General features: G+C 34.7%; 1 protein-coding gene across 1 annotated transcript in view; it reads right to left on the bottom strand.

The window, feature by feature from the left end:
• Positions 1 to 25,445, bottom strand: part of LOC140326814 (bifunctional heparan sulfate N-deacetylase/N-sulfotransferase 3-like) — a 108,489-nt gene that overhangs the window by 50,042 nt on the left and 33,002 nt on the right. Inside the window, exons 3-5 of the mRNA XM_072405766.1 lie at positions 12,282 to 12,369; positions 8,471 to 8,625; positions 4,111 to 4,296 (exon numbers count right to left, since the gene is read on the bottom strand). Of these exons, the coding sequence (XP_072261867.1) occupies positions 4,111 to 4,296; positions 8,471 to 8,625; positions 12,282 to 12,369 (429 nt within the window). The remainder of the gene's footprint in view (positions 1 to 4,110; positions 4,297 to 8,470; positions 8,626 to 12,281; positions 12,370 to 25,445) is intronic.

The following is a 25,445-nucleotide window of genomic DNA, read 5'->3' as shown; positions in this document are numbered from 1 at the left end:
TTTTGGATTCTGAGAAAAATACCATTTTATCTATTTTATGTATCCTCAAAACTTTAGTTCACTAAACTACATAAACATTTACTTTTCAAATTGATTATTACTTTATTGCTAAGAGAACAATCTCCCCTCTCTTAGAAAATCAGATCTGTAGATTACTATGAGGGCAAATCTGTGGAATGAAATTGAACATTCCCTCCTACTAAATGAGTAATATTTCAAAAGTGACAGAACTTGTGACTTAATACTTGAATTTTACATTTGTTTACCAAATGTGAGTGGTGGGGAACATTCATTAAAAAAAAGATATGTAGTCAAAACCTGGTATACTTAAATAATAAATGAATAATAAATATAGGAATATGTGTATAACCATATTTTTTGTACAGCATTACTTGACCTCTGCCAGTTGTCAGAAATAGAAATAAACACCAAATTTATGAAAAACAGAATGATAATGGTGTATCTGGAATATACAGCCAGTATTATAGTATAACAAAATGTGGAATACTGAGCTGACTGCCTAGCATAAAAAAACCTCTCTGTGCTCTGTCTGAGAAAATGAACAGTCTTCATATTGAGTTATAGATTATCATAACCTTTTGCCTTTCTGCATGTAATTTGTTTAAACCATTGAGCAGAGAAACCTTCACTACATGGTGACTTACTAGATATGCTAGAATTGAAGCCTCAGCATTCCTGCTTACTTTAGATATCCATACATGCTTCTGTTCTAGAATACTGGGGATAACTCTGTAAAGACTCATCTATAACATGCATAGCATCATTTTTTGCATAACTTGTCAAAATTTTTTTTAAATGTTGTATTACTGATTATAGGGTGATGCAAAATCAAGCTTTTTTGTGCATTGTTCAAAAAATTTTGCAAAATCAAGTCCCAAAGTAACTTGCTAATGGTATTGTCAACAAAGTTGCTGGAGGAACAAGAGCAGGGGGTGCTGGTGGAAACAGGACCAAAGCAATAAAGTTAAAACATGTTGTTTTTTTCCATAAGTAGTTAGTATGAGCAAAGTATATTTGGGAAAACACCCCCGAATTATGGATTTTAAAGTCCCTCTTGTGCTTTCCATTCGTCTAAACACCCTCACAGTGTGCACAGTCTTCTCCTATATTTTCAAACAAAGATTTCATTTTAGGCTATATTCAAAAAACTGGGAATCTAACATTCCCTCAAACATTTTATTTTGGGAATCTTCTAGGTCCATGTGTTTTAATAGCAATAATTGAATCTCACCAGGGAACATTTGAGGGAATAGAGCCCATTATGTGCTTTTTTTGTCATTTCCAAAAAAACATTTATAACATGTCTACTTTCAGGCCATAGAAAGGGACTTTTGATTTTTCTAGAGTTTTAATTTGGACAAAACTAAATATGAAAGCATGAAATGTCACATTAAGCTGGGTGATCCAGGAAACCTGGAATTGATTTCTTAAAAGTGATTTGCTATTTGTTAGCAAATGTTTTCAATCTTAGACCAGATCCATTCCAGGTTTGAGGGGTCACCCAGCTTCACTGATTAAAGTGTATCGTGTATAAATGTATTGGAGATCTTTAATAAATCAGGCCCAATGTGTTTATATACAGAACACTTGCACATTTTTGCAAACTTACGCCTAGTTTAGCCTGCTCTAGTAACAGAAGGTCTGTATTCCCTGACATCATTCTATGCACAGCCTTCAACGTCTCCTGTTCTTCTTTCAGCTCAGCATCTTCTTTCTTGGGCCATTGATTAACTCCATTTGCATTAATGCACACTGAGTTGACATTATTTCAGCACCAGTTTGTATTCTCTCTTTTTACAGGTGCTAGGAGGGTGTCAGCAGTGGACACTGCAATGCATATGTCAAAGACAATGTACACAAAAGAAAAAAATGCTGGGCAGGTACAGGGTTTTTATTAGAAGAGACGTAGAAAGTCAAATTTAGATAACCTGCTCTATTCCCTGAATTGCTACACTTTTAAAACAGAACTAACGTTTTTATTTTTAAATATTTGCAGAAAGAGACAGGCAATATCTCTTCTGCAATAAGCACTCCTACCTGTCTGATCGCTGCCACTTCTCTCAAAATTCATCGAGCTGCACATGGCATGCCATGGTAAACACTAATATTAATATTTTATTTTCAAGAAAACTGAAAAATAATTAAATGACTTTATTTAAATTCAATGCCTAAATACAGAAAACTAAAACCTTTATATAAAAATGTTTAAAATCATTTGTGTGCATTGCTTTGTCAACTCAAGTCAACATAAAGATGTCAATTCATAATGCAAAAGTTAAGAGGGAAGGAAGCAGCCAAAAGGAAATTAAATTCTATTTAAGACCTCTTTTGTACAGTTACTCTGTGAATAAAACTTTAGGATTTTCACAAAACAGAAGTTCTCTTTCAGTATGATGCATAGATGTTATTATCCATCAGATAGTCTTCTCTTCAAGCCATTGTTCTGATTCTGAAATAGCTGATTAAATACTAGTGCATTTATATCTCAAAGACACAGAGGGCAGTAGTATAGGAAGGAAATCTTTTCAGTAAAGCTTACATAATGAATTTATTATAAGCTCGACTCCACAACTCCATGGCTGCAGAAAATGAAAGCCTTTTCCAATGAAGATTTGGTAACCTAGGATTTCAAAGATAGAAGGTCTTAAAAATGCTTTTCTGTAAATTGGTTTCCGACACTTCTGTCCTATATCTTGGAGCTTATGATAAACCTTGGAAAATGCATGGCTTCAAAAGATGTATTCTGCTGAAATTATAAAAGGAATATTTTCCAGTGAACCTTATTAGAATTCAACCCATTCTTTGAGAACGTCTGAAAATCCATGGCTTTAGTAATTGCAAACAATACTGCAAAGTGTCGTGTTACTTTGATCTATGCCCAGAAAGGGCAATGGATAGAATATGCAAATCCCTTTGGCTGTGCTTAACCTGAACCTTCTCTACACATTTATGAGAAAAATACTGCTTTATTCTTTATATGACCAGTTTAATTAGTAATTCATTAAAGCGAATGCAGCGTCAGAACTATTTTTGCTTTTTAAACATATGCCTACTATGTAATGTGCAAGCAGAACACTTACAGGTATTTATAACCTCTCAAATAGAGCACAATAGTCTCTCTGACAAAACCTTCTTTTTTTCCCCAGAAGTCTAGTACCAATGTTATTAAGGAATAACACAGAGGGAAAGTGACACAGTTATGTAAATCCATGTGCCTGTGCAGTAGTCATTATACTCTTGGCTGTGCATTGCATTATTTAAGCCATCCTGGCTGCATTGCTTCTTGTAAGTTACAGACAGCTTGTCCCCAGGAAAGAGGTGACTGATGAACTGGTTGTTTCTGTTTGCAGCAGACCGAATATATCTATTAATTGTCTCTAATTGTACAACTTAATCTTTGGGCCAATCACTTGATGGGAATTCAGTTGAATCTATACAATTCATTTATGCAAATACCGTTGGCTCTATTTATAAAACATGGAATTTGACATTCCCTTGTTGGAATCAATTACTGCCATTGAAACAAATGAATCTGAAAGATTCCCAACAGGGAATTTTTAAGGGAACGTCTGATTGCTTGTTTTATAATTATAAAATAATATCATTACCATTTTTACAAGCAATGGCACTGCAGTTAGTGATAGTTCCCAATCCTGGAGAAACCCAATAGAGGCAGGAGCATCTCCAGTGTGTTACACCCAAGCAAAAGTATTTTTATGAGCAGGGCACAACTACAGCTTGGAACAGCTTGGAAGTCAATATTTGAATATGGAACACTCCCAGGGCAAAAGCTGCAGATGCATACAAGAGACATCTAATTTTGTGGCTACCAGTGTATACAGAAACATTTTCTAACTACAGATTATACTATAATAATGCTTTTCATTTTTGCTAATTTGTTTCTTTATGAGTTAAGCATAAGGGATATTAAAATATCATTATACACTGTTATATTAATATGCTAACTTAATAATTGCTTTCTTTGTGTACTTCATAGTAATCAATAATGATAATTATTTTAGGAATACAAAGCTTGAGTTGTTGATAATGCCTGCTATATCATAAAAAATGAAACAAGCTACAGCTCACCATGATGTTCCTATGAATGAACCCCTGTCTGTAACGTGCTGGTTTCAAGTGTGGATACTCCTCTGTGCTAGTGACTTGGATATTCCATATTTTTTTCCAGGCATCATAAAGCTGAATGTGTACCGGGTAGACACCAGAGTGATGGGGTGCCACTGCATACCCCATGTCAGTTGGAATACCATGTTCCTGCAATAAAAATTCACATAGTTTAATGAAATGAAAAGGCTGTATTATAATTATTATAAAAAAGATAACTGCAATATGATTTGGATAGTGATAAGAAGAATTTGTAAAACAATTTTTAACAGTTACAGTATGGCAGAGCGTAATGATGGTTCACACTGTTCTGTGTGCAATGCGGTATGCATGGTGCGTGGGAATGGTATTTTCCTATGCCAAAAATCTTATTTGGAACAATGGAAATAACCACTCAAACCAAAAATATTAGGCTGTATGTGTCTGAAAAAACATTCACAGTTGGGGTTTAAGTCCAGCAATCTTTTAATGGCTCAGACTCCTTTAGATAATAAAACCCTTTATGGTTTTTTTTTTTTTTCAAAAAGATTATATCCCTAGAAGTAATAATGATATGGGAAATCTATTGGAACTCAAGGGATATTTTATCCAATAGTTCTATTTTTAGTAAATCTTGAGTTTCTAATTATGTGGATTAGGTGCCTTTTTTAGTTTTTTTTATATCTGATATTATATTACCCTTGGAAATTGAGAAACCAAAACATTGTAAGCTAAATATTAAGGATTACATAAACAGTACAGTAAAACAGCAGAGGTTGTGCTCATAGTTGTGCTTTTTGATAGTGTTTAACAATAGGTTCTCAGCAGTAAGAAACATGACGTGGCTCTAAGACAACGACTGACTATATTGTAAAAACATTCATCTCAGCAGAAATGCGGTAGTTACAAAGCTTAAGGGAACATCAGACAGATGAGAAAGGGCTGTGAAAATAGAACGAATTGATTGAAAAAAAAATTGTGGGTAGCATTGCTGTAACATCTATTTTGTGCATGTAGACTTTTTTTTTTTTTTATAACATTTAGTTTAGGATAGGAATAAATGTAATTTAAAATATATATATGTTGGTCAAAGATATGGTTCTCAGTTTGATATTTCTGGAAGCTTTATATTTTTCAGCCTCTGATTTATGTTTTATCCATTGCTTTTTTGATATTTTACTTCAGTGAGCTTTTAACGTATGCTGCAGAAAAGCATAGCATTTATACAGTATTTTATCACACTGCAAATGCAGAGGAACAAAACATTTCTACTATTCTTCCCAGAACTAGTTCTTTTGATCACACAGCTGAACGGATGTGTCCTCCGCAATAATAGTATGAAAAGGAACACATCCAAATAGGTTAAAAGGAAATGAAGCATGATCTTTTACTTGACTATACCATGGTTAAAAAATGACCTTATGAATCATCCAAGGATTACTCTATTTGTCTGCACTCATTTTTCTTTCTGTGTCCTTTTTTAGGAAGTTTGATGGGAAATAAAGAATGTAACATTACAAAAAAAATGAATGTAGGAACCATTTATATTGTTGTAATGTCATTTTAAATAATAGCCACGAGAATACACTGTTCACTGCCTTCTAAACTGCAAAAACTATATAACAGAAAATAATTGCACTACACCTGTTTCCACTGGCAGACAATGCATTGGTTTACTAAATCAGAAGCACCTTTGCGTCATTGATACACCACAATTCTGGTTGAACAACAAAAGCAAACTGTGAGTTGCACACAGTTTTGTTCATGTACATATAAAGGCTTTTTTAATAAATGTGAAATGCTAACAAGTGAAATACCTACAATAAAGATGATCTTTCTCTAATGTATTAGGGGGTATCTTACGTTTGGTATCTTACGTTTGAGTAACGTGTACCAACAGTGCTTGCACTGGTAAACTATATCACCCTCTTCCCATCAATTTTTGTTTTGGAGCATCTATCCCACATCATCATATATCACTTCTTTAAAAGAAAGGTGAGTTTTGTTCATCTACATCTTCTCATTTCTAAATATACATTTTATTAAGGTTCTAAGAGTAAATATTCTCTGGTATATAGTTTTAGCACCTATACATTATAGGAAGTCAGCACTTGAAATGAGGTTATGTCACTGGCATCTGACAAAAAATGAATCTTGGATTGGATATTGGACTAATATAGACATGAAATTGCATGTACTAACCCTCTAAAATAGGGGTAGTAAAGTGTTTTTATGTTTTGGGTTTGTCTAAGAAAATATATATAGGAGAATATATGTATATATATTTTTATTTATCTAGTGAACATAAGGGATGTCTTTTTTTGCTACAGCATATCTTGGTTTACCAGTAGATCTCTGGAAGTAAAAAGTAAATTGTAAAGTTGGATGGTTTAATATGAAAAGAGAAGATCCTGAGGCTAAGGAAAACAAATAGAAATAGTGTGGATGATACATTGGAATTAAAAAAAAAGGACCTTTTCATGCTTTTAGGTGCAGAAATTCCAGTGCATATAACAATATACTAACCTAAGGCTTCCTCCCCTGCACACTTACCATCCTTGAACAACTAACTGCTTAAGTATTACCGGCCTGTTCCTGATATCTAACTTAGATCCTGTATCAGTAGGTGTTGGGATAGTATTAAATTTATTTGTTTTCAATGTTTCTGAGATCATTCAGAATTTGTTAAAAAGTGCACCAGAGCTTCAGTTGTTCACCTTCTGTCCTGAATTTTACCTGCTTCAAGTGGGTTTTGTATTTCCATTGGAATGCAAAATCTATCTAAATGAATAAAAAACAATCAACATAAACATTTAAACTTACTGCCTTATACACTGATTTCCTTTCAAACAGAAAGGGGGGGGGGTCCCTTTCTAGGTAAAAAAATGTAAAAAATCTGGTGATATGTGTACTTTAAGGTGTATTTTTTCCGAGGGAAGGTTAGAACATTTTTTTTAGCTTTTGTTTTAGCAGTAATTGCATAGTTTTAACAGACAGGAATCAGCATTGCCAACTGTCTGAAATTTACCAATCTGTAAAAATATAGGAAAATCTTATTTATGTGCCCATTAAAAAACCTTATTTTCTAAAGCCACAGTAGCTTTGTGTGCTCTGCCAGCAGTACTATGTCTAGCTGCTCAATTTAGGCAAAAGCTTAGTAGCGCAAGTTCTGGGTTCGGAGCCAGGAGCTGACTGAGGCAGAACCAAGGTAATTCACACAGACCAGATGACCAGGAACTTGGGAACTATAATATGTCATGTGCTATAGTTATTGCTGGGCTCCACGGGGGCAGGCAGGGCTGACAATATGTACACAGTGTGACCCCGCATACAATTTGGACAATTTCCCAGTTCCTTCACAGAATGGAACAAAATTGGTGTTCAGAATTTTTAGGCCCCTTGTAGATAAAAAAAACACGTAAAGCAAGTGAAGGAAATGAAGGACAACACAGTCAGAAGTAATAATGATTTTCAATAGCAGAGTAAGGTAAGGATAGAACCCCTGACAGATTTTCAGCCACTTCCTGCCTGGTAAATCATTATCAGAAAGACCAGAAGTAAATTGTAACTCTCTTTAATGAAACAATGGATACTGAATTATCTCCATCTGTAATCTCAGCAATCTACTTTATCATTGGAAATGTTTACACCATAAACTAATGTAATGCATTAGTTTTAAGCTACATACACACTTCCAATTATTATCGTTGGAAAACGAACGACGAACGTTCATGCACGATATATATGAACGATCGTATAGCACCGATCCTGCACATAGAGTTAACGACACGATCGTTCGTAGATATTGTACACACAATAGATACGATCGTTTGAACGATAGAGGAACTATGTGCACGACAGGAAAGTGAACGGACGTTCGTTCATCACGCATGCTCTGAACATGGACGATCAACGAACGACCGTACACACGAACGATGTTCAACGACGATCCGCCGGTCCGGTCGTTCGTTTCCAGCGACTTTCCTCGTTCGTCGGCGTCGTTGGTTACTTTTCTACGAACGATTTTTTGCCCAATCGATCGTTCGTCGTTCGATTGGAACGATAAAAATTGGAAGTGTGTACGCACCTTTAATCTAAAGAAGATGAAGTAAAAATGTTTCTCAGAATTTAATTTTTAATATCTTATTGTAAAGTTTTGCAGTTGAAAAATAATAAATATAAGAAAATAAAACGTAAGAAAATGAAAAAGGGAAAAGAAAAATATATTTAATATTTGTATAGGTTTGAGAAACATGATAATCTAGGAACATGAGCTAAAAACATTCCAGATAAGTTTTATAGTGTTGTTGGAATTATTTAGGAAAAGGTAGATGCATTTGTTTACCAAAGCAAATTTCTTGTTTAGAATCATTTGTTCCACCAAGGAGGATTCATTATGGAAAAGATGAGGCTGCATATGGCTCCACATGTGAGGAAACCACCAAAATTCATCCACTGATCCTAGCAGGAGGTCATCCCCCATATCTTCCTTTTCAGTACCTGAAAGTATATTCAAAGAAAGAGCGTGGGTCATAAAGCTGAAGGTAAGGCAAACAGCTAAATACACACGTGAATTATTTTGCCAGTGACAATATTTGTAACTATTCAGCTAGTCTTGTGATTCAAGCACCCTGACAAACAGCACAGCCATGTCTAAACCATTCCTTTTCTTTACTGCACTTAACATGCACCATTCAGTAGCACTATAAATCTAGGAAGAAGAAAAGGAAGATGGGGGCTCCCTGCAATGGAACATGGATAGATGAGTGACTCAGGTTTAGTTGTACTAAATATTTTTTTTACAAAAGCTTATTATTTTGTCTTTTATGTTCCTGTTTTTGTTTCTTCTACATTATTTAACCAATTACTGTACAAGATTTATGTTAATTGAGATTAGTACAAAACCCCAAACAATATCCACCTTCAAATTTTCTAACCCACTCAAATGTGAAAAAAACAGTTATGTTTTTATTGTTAATTTGAGAAAAAGGATGTGTGGTGTTTTAACAGTTATCATTTGGTGAAGGCAGAGCATTTATATAAAATAACTGAGTCACCTGGCCATCTCCTTGCAATCTTGATAATGACAGTGTGAGGGAATGAGGTCAGAAAAGAGATGTAGAACACCCCTGCTGTGACTACGCTTAAAATATCGCTAAATGTTATGTTCTAAAGTTTTAACATCACTCCTGGTATCCTAGTTATTAAAGTTACTTTGGAAAAAGAATTTGAGAATCTCTATAATATATTTTGTCTATTGGTGGAATTATCTGTTTACCAGAACAAAAAAAAACAAACAAACCATACATAACAGTAAAATATTACATAATGAAAATGATTATACAAAATGAAAACCCATTATAATTTACCCGAAAAGGTCCATAACTTCCCCGACTGCCCAGCCAACCTCCACCTTCCCTTTACCCCAAAACCAAGTTAAATCAGATCACATTTGGGATTCAAATGGCTGAAGCAGCTGTTTATTGAAAATCTACATATAAAACAGCATATAACCAAAATTAATAATTAAATACATGAAATAAATAAAACTTGTAGCATAATAACAACATTACTAACAACAAACAAAAATGACCTTCTTCAAAACTTCAAAATCTTAAAGGATTCATAACAGTGAACCACTTTCCATAACCAAAAATGTTTCTTTTTTCGGAGCTAGTGATGGATATTTTTGGCCTCCAGTTGTTCACCACCGCCTTGGGGACTACTACCCATTACCCTCGGACCACTGAATAGTACATCCACTTCTTCACCATTTCTGCTTAGAGGACACCACACCATTTTTACAACCAATAACCCTTCCTTCCAAGACCCCAACCTCCCCCAAAGCAATACAACTCTTTCCTAAGAATGCACCTTACCTTACACAAAAAAGGGGTGAGTGGGAAAATTTTCCTCTACTGCCAAACTTCTAGTGCTTTCTATCTGAAACTTCTCTCCTATACCTTTCTTAACTCCTTATCTGCCCCCACCTCCCAACCAATCCACTCAATCCCTTTTCTCTGACCCCATAAGCTCTAAAGTATACCGTTCATCTTCTGTCTTCCCCTCCCACCCCATTATATAGTTCTTTTGTTAATTTTTTTTTATTCCTTTTGCTCTGGAACTAACTTTACATTTGTTCTTATTGTAATCTATTGAGCTATACATAGTATAACACGGTAATAGTTTTTGTATTTAAGGTATAGTGAAACCATTTTACTGGTTTCTTTTTTAAATGTTTGGGGGTTGTGAAGCTATATCTAAGGATTGGAAAAGGAGGCATTAGAAGTTTGCAGATGCTGAGAAAAGACATTTCTAGCAGGATTTCAGGCACCCAGCTGACAGGTTACTTTATATACAAGCTGTCACCTAGGAGTTTCAACAGAATCCAGTTAGCAGTACTGGGTGAGATCGACACCCAATCAACACCTTATCTTAATGCCAAAGCATTTTGGGGGGATGTCGCCTACTTTGTCTATGTTAAAACTATTTTATGTAATGTTTTCAATAATGAAAACTGTTTTAATAGATGGATTGCTTAAGTTGGAAACTCTGAGTAGGTTTTTTGTTGAAGTTGACATTTGATGAGACTGTATACAACTACCATTCAGGGACTAACCGAGAACCAAAGACCTGGAAATGGCTTCCCAGTATTGCTAGGCTAAGAATCCCAAACACATAGGCAGTCAGAGTGCATCAAAAAAGTAAAGTACTGTACGTTTTTATCCTAGCACTTTATGCAGCAACTAAACACCAATATATGTTTTGCACTGCTGCATTTAGGCATGTAGATGCAGGGAAAGGTGAGCGTTTTCTGGAAAAAACATCCATCCACCCCCAGATACTTACTTTACCTGCCCTTCAATAAAGCTCTCTGCGTCTTTGCAGCTGAAGCTGAGAATTACTTTGTTGGCAACCAGGAGGAATGTTGATGTCAACCCTTCATCAGTGCTCAGGCTATGCCAGAAAGGTAAGCAGATCGCAAATACTAAAGTGCCTGATATTCCTACCAGCTGTTGAGGAGCAGGTAGTACAGGTTGGTATTGGGGATTGGGTAATGCCCTTTCTAGAAACCCTACAATTGCATGGGCAAGGAGATGTGTTTGCTCATTTGAGAAATTATTACAATAAAATTTAGGAAAATCCTGCTTGAAATATGTAGCCTATTTTATTCAATCTTTTGTGTAGTGCCTGTGCTGAAACTGTACTGAACTTGGAAAGACATTACCTTTCTTCCTCATTTATTCATCTTTTTGGCTGGATATATACTGCTCTCTAAATATGTATTGTTTGAGTACAAAAAAGTGTTACTTTGTAGTAAACCTTTCATCCATCCATAAAATATTCCATTTGTTATTTGGAAAACCTAGTATTAAGGAAATGTAGTTGTGAAAAAAAACTTGTTGCTTTACCCAATTATTTTTTGCGTATCGTTTTTTATGGTCAAGAGTATGTGGAAGTTGTGGGGTGCGTCATTTTCTTATATACTGTGAGCTAAAAAGCATCCCTCTATGATATGGTTTAATCGCTAACAAAGTAAAGAAAATCTCAGTCAAATAAGCATGAAAATATTGTGGCAGTTTTGTGATAAAGAGCATGGAATTGCTAATGGTATTTTTTAAATAAGAAAAGCTTAGTAAAGCTTTCCTAAAACAGAAGGTACCTCCATGCTATACACTGATTTGCTTAGAGGGCTTTTTGATTGCTTTAGTCCCTACTTACCATAACCTGTTTGTTTTTGCTGTATTAATGAGATAAGAAAATGAAACGTTATAGGCTTAGTCATAGCCTATAAAGATTATATGACTTTGTGTAAAATATGTAAACTGATTAATTGTACACACTTTTTCAAAGCAAATTTGTCTTGGAGAAATACAAGGACTGCCATTAATGATCCCCCTACTAAAATGCTAAATACCCTTCTGGTATGCTGATGTCTTGATACATGAAGGTAAGAAAAGTCAGAGAAAAGTTAAAAATCTTAGCCATTTTACAGGTTAGTGACTTCAAACTATCATATTAATTGGTAAATAACAGAAATACAATGAAGATAAAGAATTGGTAGACTCTTTGCTTTTACATGTCCATGTGACATAAAGTAAAATCATCAAAGACAAAACTTTTTCTATTTTCCTTCAAGATTTCAAAGAGCTTACCTGTGTGATAAAACTTCCCAGAAAATCCAAGGTTAAAAGTAAAATTTGTAACCATAGATCTAAGTAACTTCTGTGTGTCAAGAAGCGCCTACAAAAAAGAAATAAGAGTTAAGAGTTGTCCAAAAGATGCAACAATTTAAAAGAAATGTCCCTTCTATACACAGATTTGGAGTACCTAAAGGGTATCTTGTCCTTAAAGGGGTTTGTAATTATATGTATATTCAAATGGGGAGCATTCATATTTGTATTCCTAATTTAGTATATTTGCATGCTGATTTACAGTGTTACACAGTAGTTGTGCCTTAGCGTTCTTTCTCATAATTAAATATATGCTTTGTTTAACTCATTGAAAGCAATTTACTCCCTGTGTTGATCTATGTTATAAAATCTGTTGTGAAGCCATTATGTAGATTCTATGCCATAGCTCCTCCAGTTGTTAATGTGCAATATTCCACATTTTTAAGCAAATACAAAATGTAAAGCTTTACTAAAAAAATGTATAAAAACACATAAATACAGCTTAGTTCTGCAAAAATATACTAAAATACATACATTGATAAAAATATATATTGTTTTTCATTACAGCTTTAAAGTGGAAATAAATGTAACAACATAAAGTATTGTTAGCAGGTGTGTTATTTATTTCAGGAGGGACAGGCCATATCCCAAAAGAAAATTACTAGGCTGATCACAATGTTTTCTTCATGTACACTACAATGTGCCCAGCTCAGTGAATAATGCTGGGAATCTCAGCATTACCCTGGCTCCTGGGAATGCATTACCTACATAAAGTTAGGCCAATGTAACCGTCCATCATTCACAATTTTTCATTTTTATCACTTTAGTTCTGCTTCATTAAGCAGTTTAGTTTTCAATGCAGTGGGGAGAGAAAACTTTTAGGGAAAGCATCTTTGGGAGAATCATAGCAAAAACACTTTTGTGGAATGAAAAACAATAAGGACGTTTGCCACGTTTTTCTAACAATTTTACCCACCAGTACAAGAATAAAATCTATCCTCAGTAATACACAAATGTCCCACCAACACTTATGTCTCACTCCTGTATGCAGTGGGTCTTTTTTAAAGCTCTCCAAAACTATAGAAGATATACTCTCAGGGGAGAACCTGGGAGATCCAGCAAACCTGGAATGGATTTCCTAAAAATAATTAGTTGGCAAATATTTTTAATCCTGGACCAGATCCATTCCAGGATTGCTAGTTAACAGAGGTTCTCTCATGATAGTCTATGTTCTCAAGTTTAAGAGAGCTTGAATAAATCAGACCCATAGTGTTTATGATCATCTTCTGAACCCTCCGATTAGAATAGATGGACTGCAACGTCTGCAGCTATGTATATTTTATTATATCTAATTCTTCTGTTATTTCATTGTTACATCTATTTTTTTTATATCATTAAATATTATACTCTTTAATTTTAATTGCAAGTCTCAATGTTATCTCTCTTTGACTTTACCCAATGAATATTTACATAAACTGACACAAATCATATCTGTGACAAAATTGAATTTCTATCTACTACATTGAATGGGCTGATGTCATTGTTGTAACTACTTCTTTTACAGCAGCAAAGACAGAGAATAGGGAAGAGTTAAAATGCAGTCATTTGCTTTGTGAAAGCTTATTTAGATGGGTGTAGAGCATAAGGCAGTATTAGAGTTCATTCACACTATAGCAGTTAACACATTTTCACACGTTGAGATACTTTGCTTAAGGCAACCCATTCATTTTGAATAGACAGTCAAGACACATATAGATAACACTCCATAGATTAGAAAATATAGATACTGAATTTAGTGCAACACAGTGCACAGGGCAATGCATTGTGGGTGTACATTGGGGTGCAAGTAACTTTAGCAACACACATCTAGAGTGTGTGAACATATATCATAATGCATACCCTTTATAGTGTGAAATATATCAAAGTTTAGCTTCCCTGTCTGAAGACTTTTTTTATGTTTATTATTTTTTTTTGGTTTATTCTTCCACACACCATATTCTCCCCTTTGGAATCAAATAATTTTAGACACCTCACGTAAAACTGCACACCTTCTCCAAACATCTGAGGTGCCATGATCTACTGCAACCATAAGGAGGGACATAGGAGCATGGAGAGGGTAAGTAGACTTGGACATTCATTTTGTTTTTAAATACTTAAATATTTAAAAAGGGTTCCTAAGTCTGGGGATATTGGGAATAATTTATGGGTAAAAGAATACTCCCCTAGCTGCTCTCTTCGCTCCTCAAATGGCCCACTACTGACTTCCTCACTCATAACCTTATCACACGCACAGCTCCAAGACTTTTCTAGAGTTGCCCCAACTCTCCCTGGAATGGCCTTCCTTGGCCTATTCGGCTTGTTCCTATTTTCTCTCATTTAAAAGAGCACTCAAAACCCATTTTTTTTAAACTTTCCTACCCGATTTCTTCTGTTTTTTGAAACCATCACTACTTTTCACCACTACATATCTCCCCTCCTATTGTGTGTTACTTCCCCCACCTACTAGATTGTAAGCTCTTCGGGACAGGGTCTTCTCCTCCTCCTATGTCACTATCTGTATAGAGTCTGTCATTTGCAACCCCTATTTATTGTACAGCGCTGCGTAATATGTTGGCGCTATATAAATCCTGTGTAGTAATTATAATAATAATAATAATAGTTATGCAGCCAGGCTTAGTATAAAACACTTCTGTAGTCTAAAGCAGCACTGGAACCTTCACTGGTATGGTTTTGCATCTTTTAAAGCAGAGAATACAGAGGAATCCCTTTCTTTAAGGAAGCTGTTTCATTATGTATTTATTGGGGATCAGTGTGAGAAAGAATCCTGGGACTATTATCTGTATCTAATACACTTTGCTACAACTTTGGGTTTTCTATCCACCAAATTTTGGATATTTTGTGCAACATTTATTTTCTGAAAGTTTCTCCAAGTTCAGGACTGGGTCCTAAATATGAATCCTGGTCACAATGCTATCTGCAATGAGTTTGCATATTCCCCCCATGTTTCTATATGTTTCCTCCAGGCACTTTATTTTCCCCAACATCCTAAAACTTGTCTGTGTGTGAAAAACCAGAAGCAGTGTTATTTGCCAGCTGGAACATGGTTAGACGTTATTATTAGTATTATTAAAAAATAGGTAAAGGATGGTTAATGACTACAGTCCCCTTGAATAAACCTTTGTTAGTTAGTGTTGTCCTATAATTATAAACCCATACGGAGCCCCATTTTTTCTAATAAAGCTTGGGCTGGATCCAATCACTAGCAAAACTCTAAAGCCTATTTGACCTGCTTGGATTGATTTTGTTGAAAGCGATCAAACTGTAAATGTGGACAAATAAGCAGAGTAAAGAGTAATGTTTTCCTTGGGCTGTAAGTCAGCCTGCTAAATTCAATAAGCATAATTCTTTTTTTTAAAGGCTCTACCCAGTTGCTGAAAAGTGTCAGATCGTATGCTGCAGGTAAGGCTAAATATGCATATCATTTATTTTATCACTACCAAACACATGTCTATCTTTAGCAGCTCTTAGCTGCTTTATATTCATTCATTTAATTTGCATTTCCTTCCCAAGCAAAGAATCCAAATCAATCTAAATCTTCTTAACATTTTTTTCTTATTTTGAAAATCAAAGGCTGTCTCCCAATTACTGCAAAATAAAAGCTAGATAAAAAAAAAGTTACAGCCTTATTTAAAAATTAACAGCCTGCATATGTTTTGACAATGCCACCATTTCTTGAATGTATTTTTGATAGTTTAACTAGTAAATTATGTTTTATATGTTTTCAAGTGTCCCTTTGGGTCAATATATTCAGTGAGCATATGAGGTATGCACATTTTATATGGTAAATCATTTGACTACAGTTATCTGTTAGGATCATCATAGTCCCTGTGTAACCATTAATTACACAGTATTATACTGTCACCTATTCAAGGCAAAGCTTCTGGGAGATAACTACCAAGTTGTAAAACAATCAGTTTATAAATATTCTTCATCCTGTAATACATCTGAATCGTTTTCAGAATAGGAGACAAGATGCAAAGATGTTACAGATTATCAAGACCTCCATACAAAAAGTTCATTTCGTTTGAACAATATTGATAAATTAACAAAGTGACAAATTGCATAGTGTTAAAGTGGTCTTAGGAGAAACATATGATGAGAAAGTGTGGAGGTTGACACTGCTGACCTGCCATTTTATAAATACTATTTTCCTGGTTGCATGACTGTTATCAAGGGATACTTCTATATGGGGCCCTGATTAAAAGAACTTGAAGTGGTCAGTACTGGAACTTTTAAATATGGAGGAAGAGGACCAAGAATTTATACCTAGTATGGGGCCCAAAAATTTATAAAAGCAACCCTGTCTGGCTGCCAGTTCCATTTACTGTATTACACACTTTCCAAATTATTGATTTGGAACAAGTTTGCAAATTAGAAGTTCTAAATTTTCTTATCTGCATGCCTGTTTAAGGCCCCTATCTATAATTATTTAAGCCAGACACTGCCAGGTTACCAGCATTTTGAAAAACAATGGCAGCCTCTGTGCTTGCTACTTTGATAGCCACATTGATTCAGACTTATAGGGCCTGATTTATTAAAGCTCTCCAAGGCTGGAGAGAATACAGTTTCATCAGTGAAGCTGGGTGATCCAGCAAACCTTGAATGGATCTGGCCCAGGATTGAAAACATTTACTAATAAATAGCTAACAAATAGCTTGATTTTAGGAAATCCATTCCAGGTTTGCACAATTACTCAGCTTTACTGGTGAAAGTGTATTCTCTCCAGCCTTGGAGAACTTTAATAAATCAAGGCCATAGAGACACATTGTGCCTGACTCCGGCTGGTAGTGAGGCGAGTGTACGCGCATACTCGAGTCCGGACCGCGGTAATCCGCGATCGATGGCCGCGCGTACGTTCGCGCTTCCAGCGAGCGCGGATTTCATTGATGAATCAGGGGCATTGTGTTCATGTCTCAGAAACACTAGCTTTGGTCGGAGAAACAAGGGGATGAAGAAAGGTGGGTAGGTGAAGAAGGAGGAGAACATGGGAAAGCAAGGGAATATAGAAAGGTAATTAGGTGAGGAAGGAGGAAAACATGGGAAAGCAAGAGAATAAAGAAAGGTGGATAGGTGAAGAAGGAAGATATTATGGAAAGTCCACAGACAGACTTTAACATAACTAATTCACTCTTTTATCAATAATAAGGAGGACAGAAAAAGTTGGGGTTCGTTGGCAAAAGTTCAAACATGTATTTAGATGTCATACAATGATATAAAATATCCCACAATTGTGGGTAAAATGAACCAATTCTTGTGTATTGCATTACAGCACATTACACAACAAAAATAAGCTAGTCCCAGTTTAATCCTTCTGGGAGGTAGTGCCGGATAACTATGCAAAAGCAACTAAGTTGTTTCTAAACATAAATGCAAACGTCCCAATCCCAACGTTTTTCACCGATAGACTTCCTCAGAGATACACTGAAAGTGTTACATCACTGTATAGTAAGATAATTTACAGATGTAAAATCAATAAATAGGGTAAAGTCATATTTAGTCATATATAATACCACTCTTTTAAAATACCAGCTACCAGGGAATGTTACTTTAAATAACATAGGAAGATTATCTGTATAAAAAGGGCTGTTGTTGCCATTTTCTATTACAGATAACGAACCATGTATGTGCTATACTTATTTGGATAACATATAGCTGGCATGGAAAATATGATCATATAACAACCACATCAGTACATCTACTATTTCTGGCATACTTTATAACACGCGGGTGTTTAACACCAAATCTGTCAAATTAGGCCAATGTCATTAAACATTTCTAATTTGCCCACATATGGCCTTCTTAATTGACAAGTAAAAATGTGATCTCAAGTATGCAGTGTTGTAACTATACTGTGAAGTCAAATGAACTAATCTCATCTGCATGCTGAGTGGACAAACTGCTTACATAAGGAATTTGTGAAACCTTTTTAATCAGTTGAAATTACTAAACCTACAAAGGTGAATTGCTTCCTTAGACATATTGATGAATGCTGTGCAATGATAAGATCATTGCTTATTAAATCGATCATGCATGGTCAGTGCATGCTTTATGGCTAAATTGCCATGCTTGCCCTGATGATATCACATTTAGATAATGCAGCAGTAAGACATAAAAAAATGTATTTATAAAGTAATAAAAAACAGGTTGTCATAAAAGTAATGATTAATTCATGATTTTTTTTTAGCTAAGGTTGGTGTTATTTATGCAGAATCGCAACAAACCAATGCAATATACTCCAACAATAAAATAACCTGTTTTGGTTATCACCATAATTATAATTAGTTATAAAAGCCCTTTACAAAAGTCACACTTATTAAAAATACTACCTTTAAATTTTCCTGTTTCTTTCTTGCATTTATTAGTTTAGAGTTTGGAAACAGTATGAGAAATTGAAAGGCAAGCCACATGCAGAATGCTTCCAGGTAGTTTATGTAAAAATCAGTTTTTGCTGGTTTTGATTTGCTTCTGGCCTACTTCTGATTTGTCCTTAAGTTGTCTAGTTCTTTAAGTTTACAGTATGCTACTTTTAAATTAATCTATTATGCTTTACAAATGCAAATCAAAAGCAAAAAAAAAAGTTACACACACAAGGGTCATTTTATAAGCAGTGAATCTCACAATCACTGAAATTTTCCATGGTGCCGAATCAATTACTGCCATTCAAGCACATGGATCAGGAAGATTCAGGAAATGTTTCAGTGAATGTCAGATTTACTGCTTTATTTACCCAGAGTGATTATTTCACCAAATGAATTGACGATCTTTACTCTAAATCAGGAGTCACTTTTATTAACCACTCAAGTTTTTTTCAAGTCAATTTCAATCTTACTTATTTCATGATTGGATATTCAGAGTGAGCACTGCAATGATTTACGAAGACGAGATTTTTAATCAAACTTCATGTAAAGCTACATATAAAAGTTTCCCGACCAAGCAAGATTTTCCAGGTACAAAACAGTTAAGATATTATATTTTGGTCTGGGAATAAAAAAACATAATGTTGATGTATTTGGAACTATACAATTGAAGGATATGTAAAGCCAAAATGCGTATTCGTATTTAAATTTTGATTGATATAAATTGAAATTTTAAATATAAGTATTTGATGTGCCATCTACTAGTTCAATAATTATATCTTTTGTCATGTTTCAAGCTATCAACAGAAAAACATTTTAGATAAAAATGATCGATTTGATCATTTTAGATTAAATTTTTGCATAGTATATAGCTGGAATAACAAGGACAGCAACAGTAGCTGAACAGAGGTCCAAATCATTACTATTAAAAATAAAGACTAGTAGCACTTTTTTTCTAATACTACTACTATAAAGAGCATTGACTTTTGCTATATTTTAAACCCATTCAACTCATAAATCATAGCCAGTGCAGAGAAAGTAAACCACATCCTGTTAGACTTGCTCTGGGTAGACACTTGTTTAGAACTTGACAGAATTCACTGGCAAAAATACTATTTTGGCTTTGCCTTTAACCAAAGGAAAAATTGGTACCCTAACCAGAACAACAATATATCTCTTCAAAGAATAATACACATGAAAAAAAGTTTTTAATTTTCCATTAACAGAGATGGTAAATTAAAATCCATTAAAAATACATCTCAGTTAATTAAACTGGGGTGAGAAAAAGCTAGTCAGAAAGTGTTACCATTTGCTGTTAATTTAGTAACTCTATGGAAATACTAAATGAATGTTTTCCTTTTGGATTTCTGGTTCATACATTAACCTTTGCTGGAGGGCAGCCGGTACATGAACACATGCATCAAGCAAACCCTTGCATGACTCTGCACCAAGGAGGCGTTGAAAAAAGGAGCATAATGTATTGCAAAACATCAACTTTAAAATGGTAAAATCACTGTGGCTATAGGAGGATGTAAGAAACAAAGCAGTTAAAATGATATAGTAGTATTTTTTTTACAGTCAAGCCTCGTAATTTAGAAATGTTTCCTTTTCTCTCATGCACACTGAGCTAACATTTAGGATGCAATACCTGTGATTTTTCTACATGACCTGACATTTTACTTAGCATTTAAGATCTCACAACAAGATGCCGAGCCTCACTAAAGATATATTACAACAGATGGCATAGTATTTCTCCAGTGCAGCCATATGTATGTATTAAAATACGCAGTGTGGATTGCAAAATGTCACAAATAAATTAGGCTTCATTTTGTTAAGTTAAGGTGACTGTAACCAAGTGAAAAGAAAGAGATGATTATCTTGTTCAACATTATTTTGTTATTATTTGGAACTATTTTCTTGCCAGATGGTCTATTATCATATATATTTTTAATTTGCATTTCAATTTTAGAGAAATACGTGAAGCAATATTATTTTTACATAGCTTGTAATCTGCATTGTACAGTACAGTACAGTAATTATATATCATGGAAATTGCTGACCTTTTCAACATATTTGAACAGGCAAACATTAGATCTTTATTTAGGCAGTGCCTATAGGTAAAGTGATATACTGTAGTTGAATAAAAACAAAAGGAAAATTTGCACTTTTAATTATTTATTCAACAAAAATATCAATAGATATAATCATTTATCGTGGAAAAATGTAAGAACACTCCTAGGCTCAGAAACAGTTTTTGCCCCCTTTAGCAAATATTACCACTTGATGGGGTTTTAATTAATTATCCAATACTGGTCAAAATAGAATATCACTCTTACCAAGCACTTGGACAATGCCACATCCCATAGATAGACAATAAAACACAGAAATAGAAGGCAAAGTGGGATTTTAGAGGCATTCAGTAATTTACAAGTAGCATCGATAAAACTATATTTTATTGTACAAACATTACAAACAATATCTTTGACAAATAATACAACACAGTCCTCATAATAGTGGGCTTTATGATTCAGTAATTAGAATTATAGTTCGATACGTTTTGGGGAAAACATATACTGCTTTATCAGATTCATCTGAAAAAAATGTTTTTAATATTTGTTCAATAAATGATCGTTTTATGTATGCTGCTTGTAAATTACTGAATGTCTCCAAAGTCCCGCTTTGCCAGCTATTTCTGTGTTTTATTAACTATCCACCATTCTCTGAAATCAAATGCCAGTCTTGGTTACTCATGTATGCAAAGTCTCCTTAGTTACCAGAGGTTTGTGGGTTCCTTATAGGAAATCATATTTAAAAACCCTACCAAATTATTTCAGTGGAATTCAATTTAGGGTTTTAAATATGAAGTCATAGTATTTTTTTCCTTCCATTTTAGAAATTCCTTGGTGGATTTGGTAGTGTGTACCGGATCATTATTGCACTAAAAAATTCTTTTCAGGTTCAACTTTATGAGTGAGGACAATTTTATATGATGCAGAATTCATAGTCGTCTCAAATTTTGGAAGAGACCCAGACACTAAGACAGGTAAGTAACCCCAAACCATAACATTTCCACCATTATGCTATTATGAGGGTTTTTTCCTAAAATGCTGTTTTCAGTTGCATCAAACATGTGCACTGTTGCTGTGGCCATGCAACTTTATAATAAATGTGTCAGTCCATAGCACATTTTTTCAGTAGGTCAAGTTCTTGGGCAGCAACACATTTTTTTCTATCATCCCCCCAATGAAATTCAAGTGGGTGCAAACTTTTTTTAATTGGGGATACATTCTCTTAAAGCAAAAATTTTTGATAAAGTTATCTGGACAAACTGCAACATATTTTTTGTGATTTATGGAGATTTATTTTTACATCAAATGGATGTACTGTATTTGCTGAGCCAGCCAGCCCTGGACATATTGGAAATCATTTAAAGTTGAGGCCACATATTATGCCATAATGAAGCACAGTGGCTCAGAGGTTAGCACTTTGGTCTTTGCAGCACACTAGGTCCCGGGTTCGAATCTCAACCAGAACACTATCTGCTTTGATATTGTAGGTTCTCACTGTATTTGCGCGGGTTTTCTCCGGCTACTCCAGTTTCCTCCCACATTCCAAAAACCTTATGACTATGGTAGGGACATGTGTAGGGATTGTGAGCCTCTTTGAGGGACAGCATGACCATGGACTTTTCAAAGTGCTGCGTAATATGTCTGTGCTATATAAATACTGTGTAATAATATAATAATTAAGAATTTTAAGTAAATAGTCAATTTTTTAAATGCCTTGTCAAATTTGATTTTATGATTGCCCAATTTCAGTTTATAAGAACTTGGATCTGCACACTCTTTTAGTATTTCTGTAACAGACAGTAGTACATATCGTAAGGTATGTTTAACATAGAGTCAACACATGACGATGGTGTACTTACTTTTTCCACCTGACAAATCTACATTTGTACAAATCTACACATATCTACTCTATTAATTTATATTATAAGAAAACATATATTATGTCAGTTTTTAGCATTGTATGGTTAAAGTATATCACCTTTATCTGTAGAAGCTGTTTGAATGAAGATACAATGTTTGCTTGTTGAAATACGTTAAAAAAGTTAACAGTAGGAGAACGTTTACACATAACAGTACTGTATGTTGTATACCATGCATAATTTGCAATGTGTTGGTCAGAAAATGAACAAGGTACAGCCTATCAGTTATCTTGAAAGACCAAACTTTATAGTAAAGCTAAAAATATCTATTAGCCATTATTCTCCATACTATAAACAAGAATAAGGCTGGAACATTCATCCAGCCCATAATGTGCAAGCTGTATAAGCACTTATCATGTGTTCGTAGATGTGTAAAGCATTTTTCAGATTTGGATTGTTTTCTAATGGAATCATTTTTATGTGCTTTAGGATGCTTTATTACTTTTTATTATAAATTATTCACATCATTCTCTGCCTTGGTGCAGTCGACTAGAGCATTAGTATTTCAGGACCAATTTAGTCTAAAGTCAGTTAAGCTACCTTTATGTGTAATGCTCTGGAGGTAACCTGAATCATTGACAAGAAATCCATGTAAACATGGAAAAAATGTACAAATCTGAACAGTAGTTTTTATAGGAGCTAAACCCAAGGCTGCAAGGCAGTAGGGTCGGATAGTGCAGTCATATTATCACTATGTGTACCTAATTACTTTTTCTGCCTTTCTCCCCATATGAATACAACGAAGAGAAGGCTAAAAGTGATAGATGTAAAATGCATAACTACAACCCCTTTATATTTAATTCCACAGCTCCAGCAAAAAGTCCATGCCATAAATTTCCCGAATTTCCATTCTGAGTGTTTGCACACTAAAGTCAGATAGAATTTTTATTAATGCATAACCACTTCATATGCTTACAAAGCATATCACTACAAAGAATAAGCAAGGTCCATTTTAGATGCACCTGGACATTTCACTAATTTGGAGGAGGAGCAGAGGGAGACTTGCCATTTCTCAGAGAAGGCTGTTTATGTGAGGGTGGAGAATATTGGCTGCAACTGGCAACAATGGGGCTCCGTGGGACCATGTGGGGCAATGTGGCCACTCTAAAAAGTTAATTAGGAAAATAGAATGTTTGTGGAACATTAAAAAGAAACCAAACGATGCAAATGTGAGGAAGAATCAGACAATATAAGTGCTAAACCATACAGCATTTTTGTTTCTAAGTTTTGGCTAAAGTAGGTTTTATTGTTTTATGTGCCCCTGTTTAGAAGATTCACCATCTCTGCCTGTCTTGGTGACCATTGTCACTAACAAAATACTGAGCAGTCACCATAACAGCAATAGAGTATTCAATGTTCAATAGAGGCACTAATACAACCTAGTACAATGATTTCCCTCATTTGGGGGGGATTTCCCCTCAGTTCCTGTTTAGTGGACAGGAAGTAAAGGGACTTCAGTCCAAAAGAACATTGAATGAAACATATTAGCCCTTTCCTAATTTAATCCAATTAAAATGTTTAAACTTTAAAGTCACAGGAAAGGTTAAAAAATGAGTTACATTTTAGGAAAGGTGTATATGTCCAAAGCAGTGCTTCTCAACCAGGGTTCCTTGGGAGGTTGCTTGAGCCATTCCCACTGGCCAGCAATGTAAGAGGCAATCATTCTCTTGATCTCCACACTAATGTACTGTGAGCTGTGAATATAGTAATTTTTACAGGGGTGCCCTAAAGACTTGAAAGTTATCTCAGGGGGTTCCCCATGTTAAAAAGGTGGAGAAACATTGGTTTAGAGGATATGCTTCCCTTTTTTGGGTCTTTTACCTATTTTCCATACCAGGAGCCACACTCCAATTGCCTCCAGCCATGGAACCAAATAACAAACATGCAAGCAAACAAAAGTATCAGCATAATGGCACAAACGTCATTTAAGCATAAATAATAAGAGTTCAAATCTAGAGTATAGTCAGCAGTATAAATCCATTCCTTGAGGGTAGATTTTGTATGCATATACTATATCACTTTGGGAATAGCCTGACAATGACTACATTTTTAGCAAAACTATATAATTAATCTTTTATTGAAAGAATAATGTGACTTGATGACTCATCCATTACTGATAACCTTTCAGAATTCTGCTGAAGCACACACATTTTAATGAAAATTGTCAGAGTATAGAGAGATATACGCAAAATAAACCCTTTTTTCAAACTGCAATTTCAAGAGCAATAATTGGTGTGGATATTCAAAATGTTTTGAATGATTTACATACATGTCTTTTTACTGGTTTTCTAACAAGGTAATATAATTAGCAGTTTAATCCATGTGTGCTGAAACTAGGGGCTCTGCATCATTAGCTGTTGTTAAAACATTGCTTTACTTAAAACCCAATTATTTCCACCAAGTGATTTCATTATTCTGCTGTTAGTGAAGATAAACTTGTTCACATCCTTTTATTCTTTAATTGCAGGTCACAAACCTGTAAACCAATTAAAAAGCTGACTGGAGAAAAAACACCCTGAACATTTGCATGATTTTAGACCAACCAAGCGATTTTTTAAACCAATTAATCAATGTTTTCTGCACATTAGTTCTGCAGGTAAATTGACTTATTACAGAAAAAGCTTATATCTGCCTTTTCTTAAATAAGCAGATATTTCTTTAGATTGCCATTTCCCTAAGCCACTCAACCTACAAATGATAGCATTTAACATTTAACTCTTATGGGTCTGATTATAAAGCAGT

Source organism: Pyxicephalus adspersus, chromosome 3 (assembly GCF_032062135.1).
Source record: "Pyxicephalus adspersus chromosome 3, UCB_Pads_2.0, whole genome shotgun sequence".
Lineage (NCBI taxonomy): Eukaryota > Metazoa > Chordata > Amphibia > Anura > Pyxicephalidae > Pyxicephalus > Pyxicephalus adspersus.
Note: the sequence above shows the minus strand (reverse complement) of the source record. Positions and strands in the feature narration are given on the sequence as shown.